At 40.9% G+C, this 24098-nt stretch overlaps 2 protein-coding genes across 9 annotated transcripts in view; one reads left to right on the top strand and one right to left on the bottom strand.

Moving 5' to 3' along the window:
* RNLS (renalase, FAD dependent amine oxidase) overlaps window positions 1–13521 on the bottom strand; it is a 268471-nt gene extending 254950 nt beyond the window's left edge. For 7 of the 8 annotated variants that reach the window (XM_047703023.1, XM_047703030.1, XM_047703025.1 and 4 more), the window contains exon 1: window positions 1156–1285. In XM_047703023.1, the coding sequence (XP_047558979.1) occupies window positions 1156–1273 (118 nt within the window). In that variant the 5' untranslated portion in view covers window positions 1274–1285. Of the gene's footprint in view, window positions 1–1155; window positions 1286–1564; window positions 1661–12821 lie in introns of those variants that run through there. The other variant, XM_047703028.1, reaches the window with a different exon arrangement.
* On the top strand, window positions 1257–23293 carry LOC125084989 (lipase member J-like). The gene is made up of 10 exons (XM_047703032.1): window positions 1257–1579; window positions 7491–7602; window positions 8207–8324; window positions 11743–11941; window positions 12896–13005; window positions 14488–14624; window positions 15410–15556; window positions 17548–17619; window positions 21816–21887; window positions 23023–23293. Exons 1-10 carry the CDS (start codon window positions 1257–1259, stop codon window positions 23254–23256), a joined length of 1524 nt encoding a protein of 507 aa, XP_047558988.1. The 3' UTR covers window positions 23257–23293.
* The last annotated feature ends 805 nt before the right edge of the window (window positions 23294–24098 follow it).

Genomic DNA, 24098 nt, shown 5'->3' with positions numbered 1-24098 from the left:
AGGGCTGTATTAAAAGAGGACTTTGTTGTACTTTTCTGTTTTAGTTTTGGGCTTTGTCCTCTACCATCCTTAGGACAACTTGGTCACTGCGAGGTATTTTTAAAGAGGACACATGGATGGTGCAGCGGTGTTCAGCGCTGTGCCTGGCCCCTGGATTCACACATTTAAACAACAGGAATGGGTGCGTGGAGAACATTCAACGAAATAACGCATGGGAGCATGTTTTCACTCCCGCAAACGGGTTTCGTGAGAAAAAAAGGAGTCTGTCAACTAGATCTTGGAGTCCTGGTCCAAGGGCACTTTGGGATCCTCGACATGTGCAGATGGCCTGGAAGGCACCGCCAGGCCAAGATCAAAAACAACAACAACAACAACAAAAAACAAGAAAAAAACCGCGCACTGGCCAAGGGGGTAGGCCCAAGCGGTGCAAACTGCCAGAGCTCCTGGGCTGCCCTCGGGGTGGCACACCTCCCGCTCCTCCTCCCTGACCCTGAGCGCGGGACTCCTCCCGCTCTTGGTCCCCCCCACCTGTGCTCCTCCCGCCGTGGTTCCTCCCGCTCTTCCCGGACCCTGACTAAGGTTCCCTCTCCCTGCTCCCCGTCCCCGCCACGCCTACTTCTCCAGCCCTGGGCTCCTCCTGCTCCTCCCGGACCCTGGACCCTGACCGAGGCTCCCTCTCTCCCTACCCCCCCTCTCCTCCTACCCTAGGCTCCTTCCTCCTCCCTCACCCGCGCGGGGCGCCTCCCACCTCCCGCCCCAAACCCCCACTCCTCATCCCGGGTGTCCTCCCTCCTCACGCTCCTGACCCCATGGGGATCTTCCTACTTCCCCTAGTGGCCCCCCTCCTCCTACCCAGGGCTCCTCCCGCTCCTCCCTCCCCCGCCTCGCGGGGCTCCTCCCGCTCCTCCCTTCCCCGCCCCGCGGGGCTCCTCCCACCCCCTCGCTCCCCGCCCGGCTCGGGGTCACCGCCTACTCCGCCCCCCTCGGGCCTCTCCAGGGAGCTGGAGGCTCCGGTCACGTGACCGGGAGTGCACCGCGCACATCGCCGCCGGGAGGTGGCGGCCGCGGTGACCGGATCGTCCCACAGACCTCCCGGGGTGGGCCGCCAACAGGCGCCGGCTTCCTTTCCCCGGTTTCGACCACCCCACGACCCACCTGAGTCCCCAGCCTCGTCCCACACCGTGAGGTGCACTGGACGGGGTGCCTCCTTCCTGAGCAGCGCTGCGCACAGGCTTCCCGTCAGCCCGGCGCCCACGATGAGCACCCGCGCCATGGCCCGGGGTCTCGGGGCGAGGCCGCACTCGGGTTCCGCGCTCCAGGCCCGCCCCGCCCGCGCGCAGTGCCGCCCGCCGACCTCCAGGGGGCAGACGGCTGGCGAGCGGGCCGCGGGGAGGGGCGGGGCGGGGCGGGCCACGCCCGGGTGCTCCCGAGCCTCGCGCAGGGGGCAGGGATGCAGTATGGAGCGTGACAGCGCCGCCCCAGGCCCGAGCCGCTGCGGGAGTGACCGCGCAGTCCCGCAGTGTGGAGGGAGGGACCCGGAGGGACCCGGAAGGCCGCTGCTCACCTCCTCCGGAAGCACGTGTGAGTGCAGGAGCTGTCCTTTTCAGATTGGCCCCGGGCTCTGTGGCTGCCCTGTAACCCTGAGCCTCAGTTTCAACATCTGTCAAATGGGGACCTTAACGTCTGCGTGTTAGATTTGTGACCGTTCACCAGAAAACTTGAGATCACTCGGCTCCTTGGTACATATTTTAGAACACATTCCACGTGCTCTGAGGTATATAAAGATGAGCAAGTCAAGGACACATGATCGGTTGGTTTCCCTTCAACATTGTCCTGGAAATTCTCAGTGAAACAACAAAAAGCAATGAGAACTATGAACCGTTAAAAAAAAATAAAGAATTCTGTCGGGGCGCCTGGGTGGCTCAGTGGGTTAAGCCTCTGCCTTCAGCTCAGGTCATGATCCCAGGGTCCTGGGATGGAGCCCGGCATCGAGCCCCACATGGGGCTCTCTGCTCCGCAGGGAGCCTGCCTCCACCTCTCTTTCTGCCTGCCTCTCTGTCTACTTGTGATCTCTGTCTGTCAAATAAATAAATAAAATCTTAAAAAAAAAAAAAAAAAGAATTCAGTTACCCTAGATTGTAGATAAATTATTACCTGGAAAACTAGAGAAACTGGATAGCTATGAGAAGTGCTAAGAAAGTTGACAGTGGTAGCCAGATAATGAAAACATTTAAAAATTAAAAGTTTTACTTTATACCCCCTTATGAAGAAATTACCATACATCAAGTTGGTGGTGGACCAATAGTACATATATCTGATAAAAGAAAAGAAAATATAGATGAAATATAGAAGAATTACAGCCTGTAAAAAGACATAAGAATAAAAGATAGAGCTGGACAGAAAAACATTAAATACATAGTTATTTACAACTTGTGTGTTACAAAATGCACAGGACAAAATATAAATAGCAAACCGGAGTAGAGTTTGATAATATATCAAAAATCCTAAAACTCTGTCCTTTGAATGAAACAGACCAGGTCTAGACATTTATCTGGGGGAAATAATATATAGCTATACATTAAGATTTACATAAAAATGTGTTAACCTCAATGTTATTAGAAACATTGACGTCTAGGGGCACCTGGGTGGCTCAGTTGGTTAAGCAACTGCCTTCGACTCAGGTCATGATCCCGGAGTCTAGGAATTGAGTCCTGCATCGGGCTCCCTGCTCAGCAGGGGGTCTGCTTCTCCCGCGGACCTCTCTACTCGCAGGCTCTCTCTCTCTCTCTCTCAAATAAATAAATAAAATCTTAAAAAAAAAAAAGAAACATTGATGTCTATAACCAATGAAGCTACTAAGAAAATATGGCTTTAAATGTTTAAGGACGTACAGAAAATTACTCATTCTATAATGTTGAAACACTGGCTACAAAACTAGTAAAATCCCAGAGTTTTACAAACATACACGGAGACTAGTATGACTGCAGTATTAGAGAAATTCGAGAGGAAACAGATGTATCTACATTTATCTATTAATTTCAAGGTTTTATAAAAGCATATGCATCTATTAATTTATTTGTCATAAACAAAATAAAGCTGATATTCTAGACAGAAGAATTTAATCAATCCCTGCTTTAAATTTGTTTATAGTCCAAGAGATTTCACAACCACATGCTAAAGATCTCAGAACTGCCTGGAAAGGAGATTTGAAATAATCTAGTTCAACCGCGCTCTGCCACCAGCATTTTACATAATGTAAATATAGACACTAAGTTAAAGTGAATTTGCCCAAATTTACCTAGTATTTCAAGGATGAGACCAGAGCAGGTCCTCCTGGATTGTTTTGAGTCTGTTCTCAAACAGGTCCTGCTTCCTCATTTCTTGTACAATTAGGCCTAAAACCTCATGGTCATCTTCAATAGTTTCTCTTTTGTCACTCTTATTAACTATTGGTCCTCTGGTCTTTTTGACCTTTTCTCCTCTCTTATATTCAATCCCATGCAATTCTACACCAGAAAAATCAAGCTTCACTTTTTTTCTTTTTCTTTCTTTCTTCTTCTTTTTTTGTTTTTGTTTTTGTTTTTGTTTTACTCCAGGCTCAGTTTCACGATCCTGAGCTGAATCACACCCTGACTGTGTCCTGAGCTGAAATCAAGAGTGGGACACTTAACAGACTAAGCCACCAAGCCGAGGTGCCCCAAGCAGTCATTACTTCTTAACTGGATTATTATAATGACTTTTTATTATTATAATGACTATTACTTCATTATTATTATAATGACTTTCTCCCCTTTCCTAATCTATGTTCTCCACTGAGCTTCTGGGTCAGTCACTACCATTCTCAGAAAACTTGCCGTAGCACTCAGTTTCATACAGAACCAGGTTCAACTGCTTGGCAGAAAAACTGTTCAATGATACTTCCCCAACCTATCTTTATATCTTAACCTTGGTAATCTTCGTATGTCCTGTGCTATAGCTAAATGGAATTATTTTATGTTCCCCAATAGATTTTCCACATATCTGTGAAGCCTTTGTTTATGTAGTTCTTGAGTACAGAGCATACTTTCTTTGACTTGTATTTCTGGTATTGTTCATTTGCATGAATTCTTCATTCTTTTCCTTTTCTGGTGTGATCAATAATATGTTCTTTAAAAAGTACGTAGAATTGGGGATGGTTATGAGCACTGAATGGAGGTGGCTATCATGGCTTGTGATTTCTCATTAGTCTTTAAGGACTAGTATAACCACCCACCTTACCCCCATCCCCAATCTCCAGAATGGGTTCTATCAGCCCAGAGCTATAACTCTAGCGTTGTAAGTCCACGGTTGGCTACTGGTACTAGTGCATCTTTCTGGGACATTTGAGAATGACTAGACAACTAAAGAAAGTAGTATTGCAAAATAGCTAGGACAGGCTTCTGTATTTACTCTTCCTAGCCACCTTGACCTTTTCTCTTCTTTCCTGTTCCTGATCTTTGCAAGGCTGGCTCTTTCTGTTCATTTAAGTCCCGCTTAGAAGTCACCTAAAGGAAGCCTTCTCTATTTGACTTAAAAGAACCACCCTGTGACTCTATTCCCCCAACCTGTTTCATTTTCTTCATGTTACCTAATCACTTTTAGAGTTATCTTGCTTTCTTGCCTACTTATTTGTTGTTTACTTAATAGAATTTAAGAGGACAGAAGCATTGTCATAGTCAATACGGTATCCCTGGCAACTAGAATCAAAGTCAGAATTCTCAGACACAGAGCTCAGTAACTCTTTGCCTAGAAGGTATACAAGCCGTTCAAGAATTATGCTTAAACCAAGATAGGCCGAATGGTAATTCAGTGGGTCAGTTTCAGTATTAAAAATACTTTCTCAGAGAGTGCTTTTTTATGGTATAATATGACTGTAATAATATAAAAATATCATGCCAGTCAGCAAAGGATGTCTGCTTGTGTGAGGCACAGCTCTGTCTGTTCTCACTAACCGTGTTATTGATAACTTCGATAATCATTAATGGCAAATCAGTTTTTGATGGCATAAAATCAAGGTGAATAGCCTCATAGGCTTACTTTAAGATCAGGAATTTAAGAGACTTCAATAGAAGTTACTGAAACAAATTTAACAACAACAACAAAAAAAAAATGAAGGAGGTTATTTGAAGTCTTACCTTTATCTAGAAAACAATTTTACAGAATCAAGGAAAGAGAGCTTAGAATTTTACTGGGCTTAGGTGCCTGGGTGCCTCAGTTGGTTAAATGTTTTCTTGATCTTAGCTCAGGTCTTGAACTCAGGGCTGTGAGTTCAAGCCCCATGTGCAGCCTACTTAAGAAAAAAAAAAATTATACTTGGCCTTAAGTTCATTCTGAGTTAACGGTATAATAGAGCTGTTAAGACAAAAAACTAAATATAAACCTAAGCTATGATAAATGGATTAGAGTGTGCAGAACAAGGAAGGTGATAGTCCCACACTATTTACACTGCTCAGAACACATTTAGAATACCAGGTTCAGTGCTGGACCCCAGATTTCAAAAGGATCATTGGGAAATGGGGCCATTCCAAGAAAAAATGTCCAGGATGGTAAGCGGACTTGAAATTATCTTGCTTGAATAGGTAAGAGGGATAAAGATTGCTAGATTGCTAGCCTGAAGAAAACGTCAGGAAAACATGAAAACCATCTTCAAACATGTAAAAGATCTTAAGAAAGAAAAATAATTGGATACATCAGTATACTAAAATCAGTTGAAGAAAATTATAAGAAACTAGATTCTGGCTTAAAGATATTTAAGGAATAATATAGATATTTATTATCTGTATTATATATTAAATATCTATGCTATTTATTGAGAATATAGATATTCTCAAGGAAGAAATTTAAGGAATAATTTTAAGTAGGTGCATCTAAAAATGGAACACATTTCCTCATGAAGTAGCTCTCCAGCGGGGACACCTTTGGAACGTGGATGGGCACAATGGGGGATATTGCCAAAGGAACTGAAGTACTGGATAGGACAGTGGTCCTGGGACAGCAGTCCTTAAACAGGATACATATAAGTAAATGAAGATTTTCTAAATGGTAGAATTTTAAGGAAGCCAGTTTCCACCTTCTGAACTGCTAAAAGTACTTTTCACTAATACGTCTAGAAGAGCCTTTGTGGTCAAGCAGATTCGCCTTTCCTACCTTCCCTTTCACAGTTGCTCTTTACCAGCTTTGTAAGAAATCTCAAGATTTACCACCACCATGAAACACTAGAGTTTTCTGAATTCAACTATATATTTACCTGAATAGTTTTATAGTTACTTATTATCATCCTTTTCATTTCAGCTTGAGGAAGTCCCTTTAATGGCCTGTAAGGCCCAACTAGTACCGGTGATAAAGTCCTTCAGCTTTTACTTGTCTGAAAAACTATCTTCCCTTCCAATTTGAAAGGCAGCTTTGTTGGGTTGTTGAATGTTCATGGTTGGCAGGTTCTTTTTTTTTCCTGCCCTCCTTTCTTCCCTTCCTTCTGCACTTTGAATATATATTCCATATATATTGAATAGGGGGGCCTGGGTGGCTCAGTGGGTTAAAGCCTCTGCCTTCGGCTTAGGTCATGATCCCAGGGTCCTGGGATCGAGCCCCACATCATGCTCTCTGCTCAGTGGGGAGCCTTCTCCCCCCCCCCCCGCCTGCCTCTCTGCCTACTTCTGATCTCTGTCTGTCAAATAAATAAAATAAAATCCTAAATATATATATACATATATATACATAAATATATATTTTTGCATATATATATATTTTGCAATATATATTTTGCAAAGTCTCTGCTAAAAAAATTTGCTGATAGTATTATGGGGGTTCCATTATAGATAACAAGTTCTTCTTCTTACTGTTTTAAGATTCTCTCCATCCCCCTTCCCTCCACCAAACTCAACAGCTGTTAAACATACTTCAAACGAGTGTTAGTCCAGGGAAGCCTAGGTGGCTCCATCAGTTAAGTGTCTGCCTTTGGTTCTGGTCATGATCCCAGAGTCCTGCATCTGGCTCCCCACTCAGTGGGGCGTCTGCCTCTCCCTCTGAGCCTCCCCCTTCTTGTGCTCTCTCTCTCACTCTGTTTCACACACACTCTCTCTCTCAAATAAATCAATAAAATCTTTAAAGGAAATAAACAATTGTTAGTCTGGTAAGAATATCATTACATCATTAATTCAGGTATCAATTAACTTGCAGTATATGATAAAGTTTTTGGAATTGGGCTAAACAATCCTATAATGGAGACCTCAAAGAGGGTTTTGTGCTGCGAAAGAGGACAGCTGGAAAAGCACTGATGTGGGAATGAAGCCAGAATGAATCGAATTCTTGACCGCCAACTATACATTGTGTGTCCTTAGACAAGTTAATTTTTACGGGCTTTGGTTTTCTGACCTGAAAACAGTAATATTCCCTAACTCACAGAATTATTTAAATAGTCAAATGGTATCACTTGCTGCAGTTTTAGTAGTATTAACATCTCCTTTTATATGCAGATCCCAAATGTCCTACCTTTTCAGAGTGACGTCTCTTATTTTAATCCTTGGGACTATGCAAGGTGCCTTTCTATATCGAAGAGCTCAGAACCCTGAAGTGAACATGAACATTGTAAGTTGCTAGGAAATAAATGCTAAGCTGCTGAAATAACACAGGGGATGCTACTCTTTAATTGGGGAGGGCGGGCTTTTATTTTAATAGAGCTGCAGTCAAATAAATATCCCTGTATTTATATATTTTGATATGGGTCAATGAATAGTCCCCACTTACCGTTCTGTAGCTCACAGTTTCCCCTTCACCCTTATTTTGTCCCTGGGTGAAAATATATATACCGGCATTTAAATACCTTTATGGAAGACTTATAAATTCTTTTTTGTATACATGCACATACATGCAAATTCCAGGTATAAGCTTAGCTATAATCATAGACATGCAAACATTTGTGGATAAACATATATTTTAAAATTGTATATGGCTGAGCAGGTAAAAGTTTGAGTGATTAGTAGTTAGGCAAAAAGTAATGTATAAGATTGATGTTTATAGATGTTCTTATCTATTACTGAATGAATCAGTGAACTAGTGAAAAAAAAATAGTCCTGAGGTTGAGAGACTGACTATACAAGGTCCATTATTACATTAACAGCTTAGGTTATTATCAGGTTCCATTAACTGACCAGAAATTGTATCCTAAAAGCCTTCCTTTTTCTTTATCTAGAGCCAAATTATTTCTTATTGGGGCTATCCAGATGAAGTGTATGATATTGTAACTGAAGATGGTTACATCCTTGGCCTTTATAGAATTCCTTATGGGAAGACAAACAGTGACAGTTCAGGTAATATTCAATTCAGAACAACTTGGTGACTATCTGGGCCCTCAGTGAGTGTCAGACAAGGAAAGGACTTAAAGATGAAGCCCACAGTTAACTTCTCACCCGTGTCTCTACATACCCGCAGAAGAGAGCCTGATTCTCCCCTGGCTTCTTGTTCACAGGATGGTTTTAGAGTGTGATGGAAACTAAGCTGTTCCAAATGTTCTTTGTGGGTCCCTTTACTCATTTCTGTTGATTCTTTCCAATCTTTTTGTTTCATGAAGGGTTAGAAATGGTAGCATGGTAACATAGGTTTGGAAAATGGCTGGTAAAAATGTCCTTCCTGTCTCCTCTAGTAATAGCAAAGAGATGAGTTTGGTTCTGGTTCTTTATCCCAACAATAGGTACATCACTATCCACAAGTGCGGTGAAAAAGATAAAGCACTTGAATTTGTCGCTAGGGTTATAATCCTATATCTGTCACTTACTAGAAGAATATGCAATAGATTACTTTTGCTTATTCATCTAATTGCTCAAACAAAAGCCAACTTTTTTTTTTTAGTTTTCTCTTTAGATATTTCTCCTTGAAAAAGATGTTTCTCATATTATAAAATACCCTCTCAAGTTTTAAGCATTAAAGTATATTTCAGGAAAGATACTAATTTGAAACAACCTCAATCAATGTAATTTTGGATCCTTATAAAGGTCAGAATTACCAGACAGAAAATGTTAACTTAGATTTACCATAATTATAGTAATCATTTTTCAGGGTCTGACCTAATTTTGTGAATACTGTAATAAAATATTGAAAGGTAATTTAAAAATACAGTAAGTGCTTTTGAGTTGTCTAGAAGCAGTGCCAGAGACAGGGAGTCAGGAGCATATGATTTATTGCTGGTCTACCATCAGGAGAAGGTCATGTGGAAATGGGGAGGGCAAGGAAAGGAGCTGGGGAAGGGTGTGGCTCAGCTAAGTCCAGCTAGAGTCTGATCTCAGGGGAGCTTATGGATCCAGGAACTGCATCGTGGAAGCTGTCCTTCCTTCAAGTTAAGGAGTTAGCCTTTTGCATTGCCACAGCAGCTAGTTATTGCTTAAGACTACTTTTAGTGGTGTAATCTCCTAGGTAAGGCAACTGCCATTTGCCCTGGGAGATAGAGGGGCAATAATGAGCACTTAGAAAGCAACACCCCACAACATCTGGGAGCTCCACCTACTTTGGAAAGGAAGTCTAGGTGAGCACCAAAATAACAGAGAGTGCACCTCTTACATTACACAGATCCTTTTGTTTTTCACATTACGCTTATTTCATCCAGGTACAGGTTTTCCAGGGTATGGGTAGGTCAGAATTTCTGGGGAAACTTATAAGAGGAAGGTGAGTGGAAAAAAGTATGACGTCTGCCAGTGCCACTGATCCTAACACCATGGCTGTCACTGGTGAATTCTCACCTGTACTACCCACTGTAGATTCCCCTCCCTCTCAGCTGTGTCCCCTGATGTGGCAAGCCAGGCCCTTATCCTGAAGGGTTACTGTGCCTGTAACAGGTCACAGTTGCAGTACTTGTACATTTTATAGGGAAAACAAGGCAACGGAGTAACAAAAGATGTCCCACTGAATCTCGTGAACACCAAGTATGTTTTTCCATCCTCATTCTGTATCAGGAGCCCTACCTCGTCATGATGAAGGCCAATGACTCCTGCCAACATAGTAATTCCTTTCTTTGCCCCTCCTGCCCTCTAGTCTTCTGTCATAAGGAACCCAAAGTCATAGCCTTCCAGCAGTCATGGCTTTATTATTAGGATTTTACTGTGTGAACTAGTGGACGTGTCTTATGTCTGGGGACCAGAGCCCTGGATCTATAAGAGCCTTAAATTGTGAGGACAGAAAGTACAAACCCCCAAGTGAGTTACTGGATGATAGTGAGTAAGACCATTCTTAATCTTACCCCTTTTTGCTCAGACTCCGTGTTCTCCCGATTAGAGGAAGCAGCAATATATTCAGTCATTTGTTTAAGGTATCGAATGAGTCCTTAAGGACAGGACCCCCAGTTATAGGATGTCATCTCCCAGCTGGCATCTCTACTGGGTGGTGATTTCATTGCTTAGTTGGGCTGGCAGCCTCTTGATGCTGGTTACGCCCTCAGACCAGTGGCCTTCCAAGGCCATAATACTGAGGAATGTACTCTCTTTGACCTGCAGTGATTCCCTTTATTTGAGGTATGTCAAGAGGGGTTCCATATTTGTAGATCAGACACTCCATGAACTCTTGAATAATAGTGCTGGCTGCTGTGGTCCTATGTGGAAAGAAAGGCAAATCACAGCCAAAATATATATCAATGCCAGTCATAATGGGTTGTTGACCTTTCCAGAAGAGAAAAGGTCTGATGCCCCCAACTAGTCTCCAAGTGGCTGGTTTGGTCTCCTTGAGGGGATGGTACCCTGTGAGATCTCTGTTGCAGGCAGGTCAGACATACTTTCCTAGCAGTAGTCTTGGTGAGGCACCCATGCTGGGGGGTCCAAGTTAACCTACATCTCTCTCATCATGGCTACTTCTTTCATGAGCCCACTGCACAGCACTGGGGTGGCTAAGACCAGTGTCTGGCTGACATCTACTATAATATGTTATTTTAAATGTATATGATGGAAGCATGAGTGGCTCAGTTAAATGTCCGACTCTTGTTTTTGGCTCAGGTCATGATCTCAGGGTGGTGAGCTCAAGGTCTGCGTTGGGCTCCGTGCTCAATGTGGAGTCTACTTGAGATTCTCTTTCTCCCTCCCCCTCTGCCCCTCCCCCTGCTCGCTCCCTCTCTTTCTCTAAAATAAAAATAAAATAAAATAAAATAAAATGTATATGAGTGCTCACATGACTATTAGCTATGTGAATGTTCTAATCTTAAAAGTTTATATATTTAGGGATGCCTGGGTGGCTCAGTTGGTTGAGCAGCTACCTTTGGCTCAGGTCATGATCCCAGCATCCTGGGATCGAGTCCCACATCGGGCTCCTTGCTCGGCGGGGAGCCTGCTTCTCCCTCTGCCTCTGCAGCCACTCAGCCTGCCTGTGCTCACTCGCGCTCTCTCTCCCTCTCTCTCTGGAAAATAAATAAATAAAATCTTTAAAAAAAAAAATTCCAAAAGGTCGCAGCCTTTATTAAAAAAAAAAAAAGTTTATATATTTAAGTGAGACATGACCTAATGGTATACTTGGTCATTTGAAAAAAAATTCTTTGTAAACTTTGCTAAGTTTGCAACTTTGTAAACTTTGCTAAACAACTCTGACATACAACGGGATTAAACATGAAAAATTTACCGTATTTATACAATATAAAATTTAAAAATATATTTTTAAAACTTCAAACTGTCATGTGTTAAAAGATTGAATTTCAGATGAGATATTTATACAGATACTACAACATTTAAGAAGAAATTCTCTGCATTTTTTTTCTAGCTCAGAGGCTTGTTATCTACTTGCAACATGGTTTGTTTACATCTGCCAGCAGCTGGATCTCCAATTTGCCCAACAACAGCCTGGGCTTCATTCTGGCAGATGCTGGTTACGACGTGTGGATGGGGAACAGCAGGGGGACCACCTGGTCCAGGAAACACAAGTACCTTAAGACAAATTCCAAAGAATTCTGGGCCTTCAGGTACAAATAACATCAAGTAATGTTTCATTTTATTTTATAAGTGTGTCAAATATTTTGTCTTGTGTTTGAATGAAATAAAGTAGAACAGAAGTGTCTTTTCTCAATCAGGCCTTGTAACAGACCATCACAATTTATGTCAATTTTTGCTTGAAAATGAAAGAATGCTTGCTTGACCTTAAGTGTGTTTCTTGTTTGTCAGTAGTAACCTTTATTGGCTAACCCCACCCTTCCTATTGTTTTGCTCCTTGACCTATATATTTACTTTATCTCCCTGTATGTAAAATAAACAGCCTCTTTATAAGACTGTCTTGGGGCTACTTTATTCCCTGACTTTGTGTTCTCACGGAAGTCTTTATTAAGTAGATATATTACACCATATAACCTCTTTTTTAAAAAAGATTTATTTATTTGAGAGAGAGCTGGAGAGAAAGTGCATGCACATGCACGAGTTGGGGGAGGAGCAGAGGAGAAGGAGAGAGAAGCTCAAACAGACTCCACACTGAGTGAAGAGCCAGACACAGGGCTCGACCTCACCACCCTGAGACCACGACCTGAGCTGAAATCAAGAGTCAGATACTCAACCAATTGAGCCACCTAAGGGCCCCATAAATTCTTTTTTTTTTTTAACATCTTTTTTTTTAAGATTTCATTTATTTATTTGACAAAGATCACAAGTAGGTAGAGAGGCAGGCAGAGAGAGAGAGGTGGAAGCAGGCTCCCTGCTGAGCAGAGAGCCCGATGCGGGACTCAATCCCAGGACTCTAGGACCATGACCTGAGCTGAAGGCAGAGGCTTTAACCCACTGTGCCACCCAGGCGCCCCGCCCCATAACTTCTTGATAATACCTAAAGAGATTTGAAAATTGTTTGCCTTCACTTACCTGTTCATTATCTTCAAGGGTTAGCATCACATTCTAGAAGCAAGAGGATTTCAACTTCCCTTTTTCTTTTGTAGTTTTGATGAGATGGCAAAATATGACCTCCCAGCCTCCATCGACTTCATCGTGAAGCACACGGGACAAGAGGAGATATTTTATATAGGCCATTCCCAGGGCACCACTGTTGGTATGGCCAGAAGGAGTATGCAATATCTTTTGTAGGGTTTGCAGACACACCTCCTACAGATGTGGACAAGCTCCCAGAGCTACAAGTGACACAAAACAGAGCTCCGGGAAGAGGACCCACAGCCCGGCCCTGGACGCTAACCCCCTTCCTTCTTCTACCTTGTCTTCTCCAGTCACAAAGAATCCATTGTAATAACAGGTTGTCTTTGTTCCCAAGTGTTCAGAAGTTGGATATCCATTTTGGGATCAAAGTGAGATCATAACTACCCCTTGTTCCACAAATAGAAATTTCATACTTATAATTGTCATTTAAGTGTGGCAAAGGACCTCATGAGGGAGAGACATGAGAAGGCCATTAATGCTTACGCATTTAGGACAGATTAAACTTTAGACATGCACGAAGATGGACCTAAGTCTTCATGTGTTTAAAGAGACTAAAAAAGAACTTCTTTCAACTCACAGCAACAATGCTTCCATCTAGTACATAATAGTTTCACTTTCAGAAAATAAAAGAATTCTCTAAAACCCAACATAATTCTTTTACATGATGTGGTAAACCTTCTTACTCCCACTCTTTCTACTGGGGAAGTTACAAAGCCCACTTGATAATAGCAACCAGTATTCACGGAGTCTTTTCTAGGCTGAAAAATGATCATTTTCTTATAGGAATAAGCCACATCCTGCTTTAAAAGAGTGTGTTGAAGAACAGTCTAATCTGATTTTCCACAGATCTTTTCTCTGACATTTATTAATCATGTGTGTGACTTGCAGTCTGGATTTTCCAGCTGTTACAGTTTTCTGGAACCAGGAATCTTGGAAAATTATTAAATAAGAAAGAAGTGGCTATGTGCTAGAATTTACTGACTTCTAATATGTTATATGATTCTCTGGTTGTGTGCCTTCTTAGAACTCAGAAAACAGAAAAGCTATAAAAATAAAAAAGATGTGCAAGAATGTAGCTTGATAAGATGTCATAAAAGGGAAAACTATTTGTCATATTAATGACTCTAAACTAACAATAAAATATAAACTAGTATCCTCCGCACAATAAGGCAAGGATGTTTTAAAATATATTAAAAGTAAATATAAAAACAATTTGACATGTATTGATTGGATCTGTCACCTAAAGTGTAAGATTCAAATATCCAAAAAGCTCACTAACCTATTTTCAGCATTGCCAGTTATAGAAATGTTCAATATTGTTTCTGATTTCTCAACTATGGTGTTACGAGACTCTTTTATTGTTGATTTATCATTGTTTATGGTCTAGACATTGTTTTTAATATTAATCATCAGTAGATGCTTGATCGATATGTATGTCTCATACTGGGTGATCGAGAAATGTTTGATAAGGGAATTGAGAAATGAATGAGTCAATTAAGCGGTTGTGACATATTGAATTTACTCTCACTTGCCATGGTATCGTTTCTTACATGCTAGTAATGGTGTAAGAATAGTTAATTTCTGTCTCATTTTCTTTCAGCTTTCATAACATTTTCCACAATACCACAAATAGCTGAGAGAATCAAAATATTTTTTGCCTTAGCTCCAGTTTTTTCTATCAAATACTCAAAGAGCCCTTTAATTAAATTGGCATACAAATGGAGGTCAGTGTTAAAGGTATGTTATTCCTTTCCTTTACATAGCTGATAATACAAAATGACAATGATTCTGTCCTTTCAAAATAAAAGGTCTTGACTATGTTTGCATGAATTTAATTTTTTGGTTTCAGCGACACTGGATTCGTTCTTTTGTTTTTACAAAGGAATAAGATTTTATTTATAATAGCTTCGGACATCTCATTTTGAAGGAAAATCCAGTAGTCAGCTTATCTCTATCTCCTGCTTCCAAGTTTTGCCCTTAATTTGAATGTATTTCTTTTAGGGCGCCTGGGTGGCTCAGTGGGTTAAAGCCTCTGCCTTCGGCTCAGGTCATGATCGCAGGGTCCTGGGATCGAGCCTCACATTGGGTGCTCTGCTCAGTGGGGAACCTGCTTCCTCCTCTCTCTGCCTGCTTCTCTGCCTACTTGTGATCTCTGTCTGTCAAATGAATAAATAAAATCTTTAAAAAATAAATAAATGTATTTCTTTTAAAGGTTTTATTTAATTATTTATTTGAAAGAGAGAGAGAGAACACAAGGGCAAGGGAGGCAGGGTAGGGCAGAGAGAGGGACAAGCAGACTGCTCTGAGCATGGACCCAACATGGGACTCTATCTCATGACCCTGAGCCAAAATCAAGAGTCACCCACTTAACCGACTGAGCCACCCAGGCACCTCTCTCATTTAAATATTTTGAACTAATGTGAGACAGTGCATTTCATTATAAATATAATGAGCTCATTGCACCATTCCTTGATTAATTATTTTGGTTTTCCAAATATGAATAAAGTAAACTTGTTTTACAGGCTTTTTTTGGCAACAAAGACTTCCTACCTAATACCTCATTCAAAAGATTTGTTGGCTCAAAGCTGTGTCCACTGAAGATTATTGGTAAGATTTGCCGTGATATCTTGTTTATGATATATGGATATGACCAGGAGAACTTAAATATGGTGAGAACAAATTGAATTTGAAATGTACTTTGTCCATTTTTAGAAAGCAGCTCTTAATAGTACTTACTTTATGTCTTGCATGTCATTGTATGATTTATCCACATGTACTGATAGATTTTTAGCCTTCCTGGTTTGAGGACTACACCAACATTCTGAAACTAATCAGCATGAGCATGCTGGGATTATTTTGCATTCCGATTTGTCTTGCCCTCTGTAGAGAACAGAGAGCAGGTGCTGTGCTATCAAGATCAATGTGCAGATTTTGCGTGAACACGAGTCTTTACCCCCTTTCGATAAATACCAAGGAGTGCGATTGCTGGATCGTGTGACAAGGATATCTTTTGTTTTATAAGAGACCACTAAACTGTTTTTCCAAAGGGGTTGTACTATTGTGCATTCCCACCAGCCGTGAATGAGAGTTCCAGTGACTTTTTCCTCACAAGCACTTGGTGCTGTCAATGTTTCAGACCTTTGTCATTTTCATAGGTGTGTAATGGTATCTCATTGTTTTCTTAAATTGCATTTCCCTGATGGTGTATGATGCAGAGCATCTTTTCATGGTCATTTGCTATCTGTTTATTCAGTGAGCTGTCTGTTAAGGTCTTTGGCCCATTTTTAAATCAGGTTATTTTCTCATTGTTGAGTTTGAAGAGTTCTTTGTACATTTTGGGTAACAGTCTTTCATAGATATGTCTTTTGCAAATATTTTCTTCCAGTTCATGGCCTGTCTTCTAATTCTCTTTGTCTTTTGCAAAGTGGCTGTTTTTGACTTGGAAGAAGCTCAGCTTGTCAGTTATTTCTTTCATAGGTTGTGCCTTTGGTGTTTTATCTACAAAGCCATCACTAGACCCAAAGTCAACTAGATTTTCTCTACTAGGTCATCTTCTAGGACTTTCATAGTTTTGAGTTTGACATTTAGATCTGTGTTCTATTTTGAGTTAACTCTCGCGAAGGGTGTGAGGTCTGTGCCTCAATTCTTTTTTTTTCTTTTTCTTTTCCATGTCGTTGTCTAGTTGTTCCAGAACCATTTGTTGAAGACACCATTGTTTCTTGATTGTATTGCCTTTTCTCTTTTTCAAAGATCTGTTGACTATTTTAGGGCCCTCTTTCCATTCTATGGATCTGTTTGTCTATTCTTCCACCAGTACCCCACTTCTTGATTACTGTAGGTTGAGAGTACATCTTGAAGTTGTGTATGTCCATCCTCCAACTTTGTTCCTCCCTTATAATACTGTATTGGCTGTCCTGGGTCTTCCGCTTCTCCATCTGAGAAGCAATTTGTTGATATCCTTATGAGAACTTGCTGACATTTTGATAGGACAACATTGACATTGTAATTCTTGCTCACTGACTAAGGTTTCCAGGGACATTGTAGTTAATTCAAACCTTGATGACAGGTTGACATGAAAGCTGCTGCATTTCTGATTATTTCACTGGGAGTTGTGTAGCATTTCAGGAGCCCAGTTCATCATGGAAAGGGTTTCTTTTTAAATCTCCTAATCACCCTTGGCAGGCCCTGGGGTAATTTTTTTGTTTGTTTGTTTGTTTTCCTCAACTAGCTTAGTTCTCACAATAAAACTTTAGATTCCCTGGGATTGGCAAATAACTTGAAGGAAAAACTGGCTTTAGTACTTTGCTTTTTTGAGAGTTTTTTTGTTTTCCTTTTCCATTTCTCCTGGTAATTTCTATCTTTTCAGTCCTTTGTGCTCTCAAAAGGGGTCTGTATGTGAGTCCTAAGAGTTTAGATTGTTTTCAGTATGGGATGACAGACTATATAACTCAAAAATCCAATAATAGCTTCTATGTTAATGTAAAATTACACATTTAGTAAGGACATTTATGTACTTAATTAAAATATAATTTTATATTTTATTTATATTATTTGTTTAAAATTACTTTAAATTTTATTGAAATTATTTAGTGTAGTAAATATCAAAAGTTACGCTATCTCTGGATGGACTAAGTATAAAAATAATTTTTTAACCCCTCAGAGTCGTGTGGATGTGTATTTGTCACATAACCCAGCAGGGACATCTGTTCAAAATATGCTACACTGGAGTCAGGTATAACTTTTCAAGTGCTTTTTAGTACAATTTTATTTATACTACTCGTGGTTTACCCCATCATTCTGAGAATCATGCCATTGTCATAGGATGATAAATTTAGAAGGATAAAATGTAACTATTACATATTTATGTAATTCTTCATGGTTTCTAATATGTTAAAATCATGATCTATTAGGTCTTCTAACCCTAAGCAATAATCAGAGCAATATACCTATTTTCTGTTTTACAAATGAGAAAATGTTAATTTGGAATAGTAGACTAGGAACCATTGGGCCATGTTTATCATTTGACTTGCCCAAAGATTCAGAGCTATTCCTTTAAAAACACCTAAGACTAATAATAATAATAACAATAATAATAAAATTTTAAACACCTAAGACTAAAACACAGGTATCCCAATGCCTAGTCTCTCACTAGACTTCATTCTCTCCTCCATTCACTTGTGAACTCCATAAGGCCTATGAGCAAGTTTTATTCACTTCTATATTTGCAAGGCCAAGAGTTCTGGGCAAACAACAGATACTCAAGAATATATGTTACGTGAATATTAATGAAGAAAAAAATCCAGTATGAATATCATCTTAAGGTTGAGAGCCAGGATAAAATCTTAGAAGGAACAGTATACTTGAGATCAAAATATCAGGCACTGAATCTTTTCTCTGAAACTTACTGGTAGTGAGACACTCAGCAAGCTCACTTACTCCTTATGAAGTCAGTTTCCTTAATTTTTTTTTTAAGGATTTTTTATTTATTTATTTGAGAGAGAGACAGTGAGAGAGAGCATGAGCGAGGAGAAGGTCAGAGGGAGAAGCATACTCCCCATGGAGCCGGGAGCCCGATGTGGGACTCGATCCCGGGACCCCGGGATCACGACCCGAGCCGAAGGCAGTCGTCCAACCAACTGAACCACCCAGGCTTCCCAATAAACTAGCGCCAGTTTCCTTAATTTTAAAAATGGAGTTAATAATAATGCTCTGACTTAACTAACAAAAATATTATGAGAGTTCAACAGGGTGATGATCAAGAGTGTTGTTTAAATTTAATGAACACTAATGAACTCAAGTATCATTGAGATATTGGGAAGGACTTTCTCACTTAACATGTTTAAATCTACTAAGTGATTGTTTTGAGGTAAATTATTAAAAATCTTTAACTTATATTTAGATTTAGTTCATTCCTGGTGATAACTAGGCCAGGAAAGTTTAAGCAACCTTTGCATCTATTCATCTATTGAAACAATATTTATTGAGTACCAACTATGTGCCCTGTACTGTTCTATGCTCAGGGTACACATCAGTGAACAAAGTAAATATTCCTGTCCTCCTTAAGCTGACATTCTAGCAGTTAGATATACAGACAGTAAACATTAAGCATAGCAAATAAGTAGATTATTAAAACTTTAGAAGGGAATAGAAACTATGGAAAAATAAAGGGGAAAAAGCAAGATAAAGAGATTAGACACAGTGGGTAGTGAGTTGTGTTTTTGAACAGAGAGGTTAGGCCAGCCTCAATGAGATGGTGACATTCGAGAAGAGATTTAGAGAAGCCGAGAAAGTTAGCGGTGTGAACAACCTGGAGGAAGAACATTCCAGACAGAATAACCAACGCAAAGCCCTTTATTTAGTTAGGAGCATTTCTGAGAGGCATGGCTAAAAGGTCAGTGTGGCTGATGTCAGCAATTAAGGGAGAAAGAAGTAAGGGAAAGGGGGCAGAAATGTACTAGAGCCAGAAAGGAACAAGTACTTCATTGGAAGGACTTTGGCTTTCTGGCTAAGTGAGCAGCCACTGCAGGTTTTTGAGCAGGGAGCGGAAATGATATGACTTACATTTTTAAAGGAATGCTTAGGGGACGCCTCACTGGCTCAGTCAACAGAGCATGTGATTCTTGATCTCGGGGTTGTGAGTTCAAGCACCACATTAGGGGTAGAGTTTACTTGGGGGAAAAAAAGAATGCTTTGGGTGCCATGTTGGGTAGATCGAAGTGGAAACAATGAGAAATTTCGGAGACCACCATAATCCAGATTGATGATGGCCTGCACAGATGTGTTTCCAGGAAGGGTGCCGAAGAGGGTTGGGTTCTGAATGTACGTGTGTATTGTAAACATGCAGCCAAAGACATTTAATATGGATTCTGTGAAAGGAGAGAGGGAAGAGTCTTGGATGATTCCAGATTTTCTGGCCTAAGCAAGGAAAATATGCAATTGCCATTAAAGGAGATAGGGACATTTGGTGGCAGTGCAGGTTTGAGGGACAGAGAAGATGTTCACATTTGGAGATGTTAAGTGTGAGGCATCCCAGTGTGTAACTTGAATAAGCAGTTGTGTATAGGAGTCTAGTATTTAGATGAGACTTACAGAAGAGGATAAACATTCTTAGTATGGACACCACTGAAAACCAAGAAACTGGATGAGAACACACACAGAGCGAATACAGATGGGGAGAAGAGGAGCACGGGTAGAAGGCTGAGACATGGAAGGATTCAAATGTCAGGCAGTGGCGGCTGGATGGATACAGCAAAGAAACCAAAAAGGAGCTGGGAGTGAAAAATGAAGATCAAGAAATGACGGTATTAGACAAACCATAAGAGACTCTTAAGGTCACAAAACAAACTGAGTGTGCCTTGGGGAGGGGGGTCGGGAGAAGGTGGTGGGGTTACAGACATTGGGGAGGGTCTGTGCTATGGTGAGTGCTGTGAAGTGTGTAAACCTGGCGATTCACAGACCTGTACCCCTGGGGCGAATAATACGTTATATGTTTATAAAAAATTTTAAAAAATTATTAAAAAAAAAAAAAAAAGAAATGACGGTATTCCAGAAGCTAAGTGGAGAAAAGCTCTAGGATAGAAATGAACAGCTGGGTCCAATGGCATCATGGGTAATGTGAGGAAATTCCTCAGAATCGACAAGTTTTACAAATGCTAAGATCATGAATAACCTCAGCCGGTTTTGTGGAAGGAAAGCACTGCAGGGTACGAAGTGTTGTTGGGGGAAATCAGGTTGTCCAGAGAGAAGGAAGGTAAAGGAACCCATCAGAGATGGGTTTTAAGATATACGCTAACGATGGAATTCCAGGTGGTAGAGAGAGTTTGAGAAGTCGGGAGGAGTTAGGAGAAGCTAACATGGTGGGTGCATGGAGACCTGTCAGGGTTAGAGTCCGAGAGAAGATCTGTAAGCTGAGAGTCTGAAACTTCCTGCAATGAAAACATTATCAGGGGGAGAAAAGGATATGATCAGATTAGACCTAAGAGGCTCACAGCAGGTGGTGGTGGTGAGGCTACAGTTATGAAAGGTGAAGCAAGGGGTGGCTTCTGGAACATGCTCTAGAGAGATGTTGTTTGAAGCAAGGATGTTTAGGGGTGTGTCATTTCAGTTCTAGTGCACCTAGTCCTAGATACTTTTTTTTTGTTTTTAAAGATTTTATTTATTTATTTGACAGAGAGAGATCACAAGCAGGCAGAGAGGCAGGCAGAGAGAGAGGAAGAAGCAGGCTCCCTGCTGAGCAGAGAGCCCGATGCGGGGCTCGATCCCAGGACCCTGAGATCATGACCCGAACCGAAGGCAGCGGCTTAACCCACTGAGCCACCCAGGCGCCCCCTTAGATACTTTTTTTAAAAGATATATATTTTAAGATATATTTATATTTATATATATTTTTAAGAGATATTTATTTATTTTAGAGAGAGAGTGTGAGCACAGGGAGGGGCAGAGGAAGAGGGAGAGGGAGAATCTTCAAGCAGACTCCCTACTGAGTGCGGAGCCCAACGTGGGGCTCAATCCCACAACCCTGAGATCATGACCTGAGCTGAAGCCAAGAGTTGGACGCTCAACAGACTCAGCCACGTAGGTGCCCATAGACACTCACTTTTGTCCTCTGTAGATGGAGCTGAGGCTTTCCGGGGAGGGCTGATGAGCACACAGGCTCCTGTTAACAAGATAAAAGGACTTGGGGGAACATACATTTATATGTAACTTATAGAATCACGTTCCGTAGACACCCTTGCCCCTCACCACCTCCCCCCCTCCATTTCTTGCCCTTTTCAAAGGAAGAGAGAAGCAAAGACATGTCCCTGCACATATATATTCCAACAGGCCCCATACAGAGGGACAGTATATGCAATGCACACCTCACTTTACCAGCTGCACTGTAGGAAACAGATGAGTATAATCTTGCTTTAATTTTTTTTTTTCTTTCAGGTTTTCCATTCTAGTCACTTGAGAGCTTTTGATTGGGGCAGTCCTGTTCTGAACTTGGTTCATTTTAATCAGGTACATAATTATGCATAAGCTAAAAACTATCTCCTGGGTCAGTTCAGAGGAGGTGGCTACAGAGAAGGGCTCATGTAAAGCCCGAGAGGATAATAACAGTGAGAAGGACCAGCAGGCAAAGGCTGCCATGATTTGGCTCCATAGTCTCACATCCAACGGGGGCTTTTCCAGATTTTCTATGTATTTTAACCACAAATACCTCAGTTAAGCCTGGAGAAGTTTGACAGGCTGTAGAGTAATTCATCCTCCCTCAGGAGAAAAAATATTGTGTGTATAATACGCGTAGCTCCGTGGTTGGTTAAATAAGAAATAAAAGGCATGATATGGTTCTTGACCTTAAAAGCTCTTGATTGTATTTGGGAAGATAAGACAAACCCATAATTATGAGGAAAAGACAAAAGTTAATGAGAAGATGGTACTATTGTATGAAGAAGATGACAGAAATCTTGAGGTATTAGAACCCAAGTCTGCCATCTTCAAAATTATTCTTTCCCATTATCCTCTTCTGCCTTAGCTAGACTTCATGCCTGGTGTGGTTTGCTTGTGTAAAACTCCGAAGTAAAATGGAAAGATTAAAATCAATAAAATCAGACTTGCTCCCCCCTTCAATATTTACCATTTATTGATAAATAATTGGCAGCTATACAACTACAGAAATTTTTTTTTTAAGATTTTGTTTATTTATTAAAGAGAGAGTGAGAGAGGGAACATAAGCAGGGGGAGTGGGAAAGAGAGAAGCAGGCTTCCCGCTGAGCTGGGAGCCCGATGCCGGGCTCCATCCCAGGACCCCGGGATCATGACCTGAGCCAAAGGCAGACGCCCAGCAACTAAGCCACCCAGACAACCCAGCTGCAGAAAATTTTGATTAAAATACTTTCGTGCCTTATAAATAAAACTGAAATTCCTTCTGTGGCATGTTTGAACACCCTGAATTAGAGCAAATGCTCTAGTTTTGATTTGTATCTGATCTATTTCTAAGTAAAAACCATAATAAGGATTCTTTCAATATTCCTTGCTTCCATCGTAGTAATTATTTTAGATTCAACTTACTTTAAAATTGTATTAATTAATCATTTAAAGAATAGTAAAGAACACCTTCTATGTATCATTTTCTGCGAACACCCTCTACATTTAGTCCACTTCTCCATTTTACGACGTGAGGAACATGAACGTATCGACAGCGACTTGGAACGGGGGCAATGACTTGTTGGCCGATCCTCAAGATGTGAAAAATCTACTTTCTGAAATTACAAACCCTATTTACCATAAAACTATTTCTTGCTACAATCATATAGACTTTTTGTTCGGTTTAGATGCATATCAGCAAGTTTACCGTGAAATCATTGACATTATCCAAGGCAGTCTATAAAGAACTACAGTAGTCTGTGTTGAAGGATCCATTTCATTTCTCTTAAAAGCCAATCATTATTTTCTTGCTATGTATGTTTTTCCTGTTATTTAAATAAAGTCTGGAATTTTCCCCTGTTTTTCTTCACTGCCCCAGGCCTTCCATTCATTAAATCAGTGACATTTGTCATATGAGGGGAAATGGCAGATTCCAACACGGCCCGAAGAAGTCTGTTGTGTTTTAAGTAACTAAAAGCATAATTTTAAAGGGATGATTTTTTTGAGAAAGGTGCTTTCTTTTCTTCAAAGATGAGCATATATGATATAAAAAGAGTTTGGGAGAATGCTTGTGGATATGAAAGCTAATTTTTCTCTATGCTGAATGAACAGTAGAAACACTTTTGAGCTATGTAAAGGAGTTCGGGGGAGAAAAAAAGGGAAGAAAGAGCCTAGATACCAGTGTGATAGGGCTGCGTCTGCCCCACTTCTGGCCAAGCTTCTGGCCAAGTAGGGAGATCATAAAAGCCTTAGAGGGTTTGCGCCTCACTTCCTGGGTGTATAGCTGGCCTTTCCAGAAAGTGTGTGCAAAGAGTTGCAATGGTTGTTGGGGCGCCTGGGTGGCTCAGTCGGCTAAGCGTCTGCCTTCGGCTCAGGTCATGATCCTGGAGCCCTGGGATCAGTGGACATCAGAGGGCGGTACAGGGGACATCACATACAAGGACTTAGACCCCAGTCCTTCCAACTCCTCTATAATGCATAATTTCACAGTCTTTTCTTAGTCCCTGGGGACAGCAAGATGAAAAGGGAGAGTTCTAGAATTGAGTGTAAATTTATCCCATAAAGACTGAAAAAAAAAATATATAA

This window comes from Lutra lutra, chromosome 14, assembly GCF_902655055.1.
Source record: "Lutra lutra chromosome 14, mLutLut1.2, whole genome shotgun sequence".
NCBI classification, from domain to species: domain Eukaryota; kingdom Metazoa; phylum Chordata; class Mammalia; order Carnivora; family Mustelidae; genus Lutra; species Lutra lutra.
This window is presented reverse-complemented; position numbering and strand designations above follow the sequence as displayed.